Here is a 7,521-nt window from a genome sequence, read left to right on the forward strand (position 1 = left end):
CAGTCCTTACATGGGTGATACAAGTACACAAACATAATCTCCAGTAGAAAGCAGGTACACATGGACAGTACATTTGTATGATATATATAAATGTGTTGAAGAGTTATATCAAAAGGTTGCAGGTACACTGAACAGTTATTAAATCCCAGCTCCACTGGGTGAGGTATGGTGGCGGCATACAGCCCCTTTTTGCCCGAGGTAATGGGCTGCGCTGAGACAGGGTATCGCAACTAGTGCGTTGCCTCTGTTCTCAGAAAATAGCTGGCTTTGCGGCTTGTCTGCAGCCGCTGAACAATTGCATAAATCACATAAAATCAGAAATTGCATTAATCCGTTAGTCATGTTAGTCACAGATCCATTAACCCTTTTAACTGTGCATTGTAATAGTAACTCCTTTCACCAATCATATCAATCATTTTAATCACAGTAATCATTTTAGCATCAAAATATTAACTCTTGTCATAAATCACGTCAGCATACAAATCACAGTAATCATTTTGACTCATTCTTGCCCTTACAAAAGTCTCTTTGTGGGGACCGCCAACGGTGTAAGGCCCCTTTAAGACTCCCGGGTACATTTCCCTTTTAAGACGCCATTTTGTTTTTCCCACAAGGTTTCTACTGGGCGCCGCCATTTTAGGCACTCTGCTGGTGCCTGCCTGCCTCTCTCTGCAGAACTCTGCTGCCATACACACACACGTCCTCCGGAGCCGACCTCCTCACTGCCGCAGCCGATCCTGGATGAGCCCCGCTCCTCGGAGCACCAGCCCTCACATCGCCGAGCGAGTCCCGCTCCCGAAACTGCCGATTCACCACTCCTCCCGCTGCAAGCCCCGCAACCGGCCGCCTCTGCCTGCGGGCCAACGGTGCCTGCTGGAGCAGCCCGTCGAAGCCCTTCTCTCTTCTCCAGCTCGGTCGGCGCTGCTGCTGGTTCCAGCGCCTCTTTCTCACTCTCAGACTTTGCAGGGGAGAGTCGACGGCCGCCGCTGCTCTGCCCAACCTCACACACGCTTCCTTCCCTGCCATCCGATCCGAAGGTGGAGGCCTGCTCTGCCTGTGAACAAGGGGGACAGCGGTCTGTGGAGGAATGAAGTCTTCCCAGTTCCCACGGACCTTTCCCATCCATCTCCTGCCGAGGAGTGTCGGCCCATCGCCTGCAATGATCCACAAAGGTAAACCGTGCGTCTCGCCCCCGTGAGATACCTGCACATCCGCTCTGCCAAGAACAGGTATCAGTTCCTTGGTGTACGCAGCTTCGCCGTGACCGGGACCAGCTTGGGTTGTGCAGCTGGGTTGATCCACAGTTTATCAAAAGTTTCCTGACTCATCAGCGACTGACCCGACCCCGTGTCCACTTCCATACTCACTGGGACGCCGTTAATCTTAACTTCCATAATCACTGGGGCCAAATCGTCGGTTCACGTATACAGTCCAAACACATCATCTTCTTCTACCTGGGGCTGGGATGCCCGTTGAGCCAAACCGCAATGCTCCTCACTGGATAGCAGATCATCTACCATCTCCTCAGCCATACTGTGAGTCGTGTTTCTTTTACACATACGCTGAATGTGGCCTTTCGTGTGGCAGGTATTGCATGTATACTCCGCAACCTTGCACCAGTGAGCCCCATGGCTTCCTCCGCAGCGCCAGCATGGTGATTCTCGATTAGCCCCCCTCGGTGGACTCTGAGTTCCAGGACCCTGAGGTCCGTGTTCTCTGCCCTGGGCAGAGCCACGTTCTGCAGTTTTGTCCGTGACGGACACTATCCTGTGAATAGTACCTGCCGGGTTCGAGACTGTGTGGATCATCTGCTTGGTGCTGCAAGTCAAGGTCATAAATGCCCGGCTGATGTTGAAGGCTTGCTGCAGGCTGACTGTAGGTTCCGTGGATAGCAGCTTGTGAAGGAGGCCCTCATGTCCAATCCCCATAACAAAGACATCTCGCAGCACCTCATCAAGGTGTGTGCCAAAATCGCACAGTGCCGCAAGTCTCCTGATGTCCGTAGCATATTTGCTGACATCCTGGCCCTCAGGTCTGCAGTGGTGGTAGAATTTGTGCCTGGCCGTGAGGATGCTCTCCTTTGGTTTCAGTTGGTTACGAATGAGTTCAATCAGCTGCTCATATGACTTGTCCTTGGTGCTCGCGGGTGCCAGCAAATCCCTGACGAGACGGTAAACCGCCTCGCCACAACTGGACAGCAATATCGCCTTACGCTTCTCTATCAGTGCGTTCGTATCCCCTGTCAGGTCGTTTGCTATAAAGTAGTACTCGAGCCATTCTGTAAAGGCATCCCAGTCATTACCCTCTGTGAAATCCTTTAGCGTGCCCAAAGTAGCCATGGTTGCGTGAAGAGCTTGTCCGTATCCTCGTCGCCAATTTGTGATGTATGTAGCACTCAAATCACTGACTCCACACAGTCTGGTGTAGTAATAGCTGCTGTGACCTTGGTCCTTTATTGTGTAACTCCAGAGTGCCCCTCAGGTGTGGTAGGCAGCCTTTTATACTCTGTCTCGCAGGTACTTTCAGGTCTCCCACCACAGCGCCCTCTGTGGCGCACCATTGTAACTATACATTTAATGTACATGGACAATACATAACAAGTAGTGCCAGTTGAAAATCGTGTAGACTGCATGAAAATTCGTCTTCACTCCTCATTAAAATGATTGGGGTCATGATTCGTGTCTAAAAACCCAAGCTCATTGGCGTTACACTGCAAAGATAGACCAATATTGTCTGTAGTCTAAATGCAAGTAATGATTGCCACAGGCTTTTTTCACCTCTTAAAGGGTAGGCCCATTGATGTTGCAGCACCTCATTCTCAGCCTAGTAGTACTTCTTTATAATTACACACAGGGGCAGGACATAAGCAGGGTGGGAATGGAACGGTCTGAGATGGTATGACAAATATGATTCTGTGAGTACGACTAATCTTAGTGCGGGTTGCTGCTGATACGTCGGTCTGATTTTCTTCTTATTGAATTTTGTAACACTTCTTTATAACTGGGCAGCTTGTTGGGGCACTTCAGAGGACATGAAGTGAAGGACCAGACTAGAGTCACACAGAGGCCAGATCCCTGATATCAGTCAACCAGTTGGGTTTTACAACAATTTGGCAGCTTTCATGGTACTAGCTCTCAAATGAGTGGATTGTGGAATTCACCACCTGTGGATTGCTAGTTGAGTACCATAACCTGCAGGTTTCCACCTGAAGTCTGGGACTGGATTGCATCATCACCCACGGCAACCAAATTTTAATTTGATTTTAAATGTCTAAAGTTTAATTTGTTTAAGTTGTCGGTTTTAGTGCCCCCCCCGGCCTTTTAGCCAGGGGGCACTTGTATAATTTGTGTTTTAAGTGCCTAAAAAAAACAATAAATAAATAAAAATAAAGGGGCACTTGAAAAGTTTTTGGAGTGTACGCCCCTTTAATCAGGGGGCTTTTGATTTAATTGGTGTCTACAAAATAGTTGTGTGTAATGTGGGAATGCCTTTGATAAGGAGTCAGGAGTAATTTGTCTTCACATTTGGTCCAAGATAAAGAACAAATAAAACACTCCTGTTTGCTCTTGGAAATCATTTTATTCAAACATTGTAATTTAGAGCTATTGACAGCTTCAATCAGCAAGCTCATACCTTATCTGATCAGCTTTGCTCAACCTGTGAGCACAAGATGTTCAGCAGCAAATATCACATTGTCACACCCCTGACTGGACATAGTATAAGAACAGGTCAAGTCTCTTGTTCATTCACATCTTGTCGATACATCAAGAGAGAGATCATGGCTGGTTGGCACTGTCTTCTCGCTATTTTGTCCATTGCTTTTGTTTCAGGCTCTACTGTGCCCCTGCACAGTGTAAAAGAAATTGAGAAACTGTCTCAAAACACCGCTGACAAGCCGTTAGTTCTGAAAGTTGATACAGGTGACAATGATTTCCGTGCTATTGCAGAATTCGCTCTGCAAGACTACAGCATCAGGAATGGCTATATCTACAAAATCATGCAGTATCTGACAGCTAAAGTACAGGTAACATTTACAACATTTTTATTTACAATCGCGAATGAGAGCGGTGCATTCTGCCTTTAAAGGACACTACCTTCTGCTAAAATGTGACGCTTTAACAAGTGTGGAATTAGAGAAGTGCATGGATAATGTAAATGCAGACACAGTGATCTCCTCACATCACTAACCTCAACTGCTAGTCAGTTATTTTAATTGAAATATCTATTTAAAATTTAAGGTGATCTCGGAGACCTGGGTTAGAACTCAGAGCTTACAGATGGAATGAAAGTTTTGGCGTTATTTAAGAGTAAAAACAGCACTGAACAGAGGGAAATGAATAATAAATGTGCTTTGCCCTTACACCAGGTGGTAGAAGGATCCATATACATTTTCGATGTATTCATGGGGAAAACCACATGCCAGAGCACCAAATCTGGGCAGCAAGCGGAAAACTGCCACTTAATTCTGGCTCCAGGACAATCTGAGGTAAGTGAGACACTGTACGACAGCAATTCTCTCCAGTTCTACATTAAACTGTATTAGACAAATGAAGTATCCTCATCTTTATGTGCTTTATTTCCCTCCTAGTTCTATCTGTGCCACTTTATCGTATGGCATCTTCCTTCCCCTGCGAAACAACACGTTTTATCGAGCAAGTGCCAGAAGTTTACTGCGTAACGCCTCCAGTCTGAACTTCGACACTGAAGAAAAAGAGCCTGGGTCCATCTCGAATGACAACAGTGCAGTTGCCTTTACTCTGATTGTTGCAATGCCAGAACATGAATTACATGATTATATAACCAAATTGTTGTTACCAGTGAAGCTCTGGTCAATCATTCAAATTGTAAACTGTCAATTCATTGCTTGGATATGAGTAGTACTTGATAATAAATTCTTGTGCAATCTCAAAACAGTTCAAGTGTCCAGTGATTTCTGATGAACATGACTCTTCGCTCTTTATCCTTGTGATCATTCAATATTCGTGGCTGTTTGTTACTCTTTAAATTTCTTACAAACTAAATAGTTCTGTTGATAATACATGGCTCTGCCCTAGAACTCCATTTGTACAGCTACTTGTCCAACTCATTTTTAATAGAATTAATCTACAAATACGAATTATCTTTTGCAGATGTCCACACCACATATATATTACTCTGTAGGATTAAATATTTCTTCTATCCTCCAGTGTTGGATCAAACAGACAATCTTTGTGCTCGTGTCTTCTGGTCCTCCAATCACAATTTAACTTAAATAACTGATAACAGTAGGAACACAGGAATAGGAATAGGGCATTTAGTTCCTCGAGTCTTTTCCTCCATTCAATGAAATCGTGAATGATCTGCGACCTAACTCCATATACCCACCTTTGCCCCATATTTCTTAATGCACTTGGTTAACAAAATCTATCAATCTCAGATTTAAAATTAACAACTGATCCATTGCCATTTGCGGAAGAGAGTTCAAAACTTCTCCCACCCTTTGTGTTACGTTTAGAATAACTCCACAAGACTGTACATCTTCAGCTCAAACTGTTGTGACCGTGATCTCTTTAATGTAACTCCAGAGTGAGGAAGCAGCATGGTAGACTGCCTTTTATACCTGCTTGCCCAGGGTGTGCAGGTGACCCTTGGGACTCCCACAGTTGCACCCCCTGGTGGCAAGTCTTATACATTGGTAGTGTTTACGTAGATAGAAACATAGAAAATAAGTGCAGGAGTAGGCCATTCGGCCCTTCGGGCCTGCACTACCATTCAATATGATCATGGCTGATCATTCACCTCAGTACCCCTTTCCTGCTTTCTCTCCATACCCCTTGATCCCTTTAGCCATAAAGGCCACATCTAATTCCCTTTTGAATATATCTAACAAACTGGCCTCAACAACTTTCTGTGGTTGAGAATGCCACATGCTCACAACTCAAATTCCACATGTTCACAATTCTCTGAGTGAAGTTTTTCCTCATCTCGATGCTAAATGGCTTACCCCTTATTCTTAGACTGTGACCCCTGATTCTGGACTTCCCCAACACCGGGAATATTCTTCCTGCATCTAACATGTCCAATCCCATCAGAATTTTATATGTTTCTATGAAATTCCCTTTCATTCTTCTAAATGCCATTGAATATAAGCCTAGTCGATCCAGTCTTTCTTCATATGTCAATCCTGTCATCCCGGGAATCAGTTTGGTGAACCTTTGCTGCACTCCCTCAATAGCAAGAATGCCCTTCCTCAGATTAAGAGACCAAAACTGTACACAATATTCAAGGTGTGGTCTCACTGCAGTAATACCTCTCTGCTCCTATACGCAAATCCTCTCGCTATGAAGGCCAACATGCCATTTGCCTTCTTCACAGCCTGCTGTACCTGTATGCCAACTTTCAATAACTGATGTACCATGGCACCCAGGTCTTGTTGCACCTCCCCTTTTACTAATCTGTCACCATTCATATAATAATCTGCCTTCCTGTTTTTACCACCAAAGTGGATAACCTCACATTTATCTGCATTATACCGCATCGGCCATGCATTTGTCCACTCACCTAACCTGTCCAAGTCACCCTGCAGCCTCTTAGCATCCTCCTCGCAGCGCACACCGCCACCCAGCTTAGTGTCATCTGCAATACATAACATCATTCCCCCTCAAAGTCTTAGATACAAGTTATTTACAAGTTGAGGCGATCCGGGGCTCTGTGTTCCCGGGTTGATCGCCTGAGTTGAAGTCCTGACATGGGTGAGTCAGTGGGATCATTGCTGCACTGCAGTGTGGCTGGTGATCGGATTGTCGGTCATGGTGAGTTCATCCTCGTGGCTGACCGCGAGGTCGATTGCTGGGTGTGTGTGTGTGGGTGGATCATTGACGGTAATGTTCTCTTCAGACTGCTCTTGGTTGTCAGTGAACCGCAGTTTGGTCTGATCCAAGTGCTTTCTGCACGTTTGTCCATTCAAAAGTTTGACAACAAACATTCTATTCCCCTCCTTGGCGAACACAGTGCCAGCAATCCATTTGGGACCATGATCATAATTAAGAACAAACACAGGGTCATTAACCTCAATGTCACGCGACACAGCCGCTCGATCGTGGTACACGTTATGCCGGTGACGCCGGGTTTCTACATGATCAATGAGATCTGGGTGGACTAAGCAGAGCCTGGTGCTCTCTTCATTAGCAATTCTGCAGGGGGAACCCCGGTAAGCGAGTGGCGTCGCTTGCGGTAGCTGAGCAGAATCCGAGATAACCGGGTCTGCAGGGAACCGTCCGTCACGCGTTTCAAGCTCTGCTTGATAGTTTGGACAGCCCGTTCCGCTTGACTATTGGATGCGGGCTTAAACGGGGCAGACCTGACATGTTTGATGCCATTGCGGGTCATGAACTTGTTGAATTCCGAGCTGGTGAAGCATGGTCCATTGTCACTAACAAGGACGTTGAGCAAACCATGGGTGGCGAACATAGCCCGGAGGCTTTCAATGGGGGCAGTGGATGTACATGACGACATTATTATACATTCAATCCATTTAGAGTA

At 45.9% G+C, this 7,521-nt stretch overlaps 1 protein-coding gene across 3 annotated transcripts; it reads left to right on the forward strand.

Annotated features, from left to right (window-relative positions):
- Window positions 1-643: 643 nt before the first annotated feature.
- Window positions 644-4,869, forward strand: LOC139272751 (cystatin-like). 3 transcript variants are annotated; one of them, XM_070888861.1, is made up of 4 exons: window positions 644-1,172; window positions 3,831-4,024; window positions 4,367-4,486; window positions 4,589-4,869. In XM_070888861.1, the coding sequence occupies exons 1-4, from the start codon at window positions 1,088-1,090 to the stop codon at window positions 4,676-4,678; spliced, it is 489 nt and encodes a 162-aa protein (XP_070744962.1). In that variant the 5' UTR covers window positions 644-1,087; the 3' UTR covers window positions 4,679-4,869. The 3 variants fall into 3 exon arrangements, with proteins under 3 accessions (XP_070744962.1, XP_070744963.1, XP_070744961.1); XM_070888862.1 differs by lacking the exon at window positions 644-1,172 and adding an exon at window positions 1,210-1,535; XM_070888860.1 differs by lacking the exon at window positions 644-1,172 and having other exon boundaries at window positions 3,153-4,024.
- The last annotated feature ends 2,652 nt before the right edge of the window (window positions 4,870-7,521 follow it).

Source organism: Pristiophorus japonicus, chromosome 9 (genome assembly GCF_044704955.1).
Source record: "Pristiophorus japonicus isolate sPriJap1 chromosome 9, sPriJap1.hap1, whole genome shotgun sequence".
NCBI classification, from domain to species: domain Eukaryota; kingdom Metazoa; phylum Chordata; class Chondrichthyes; family Pristiophoridae; genus Pristiophorus; species Pristiophorus japonicus.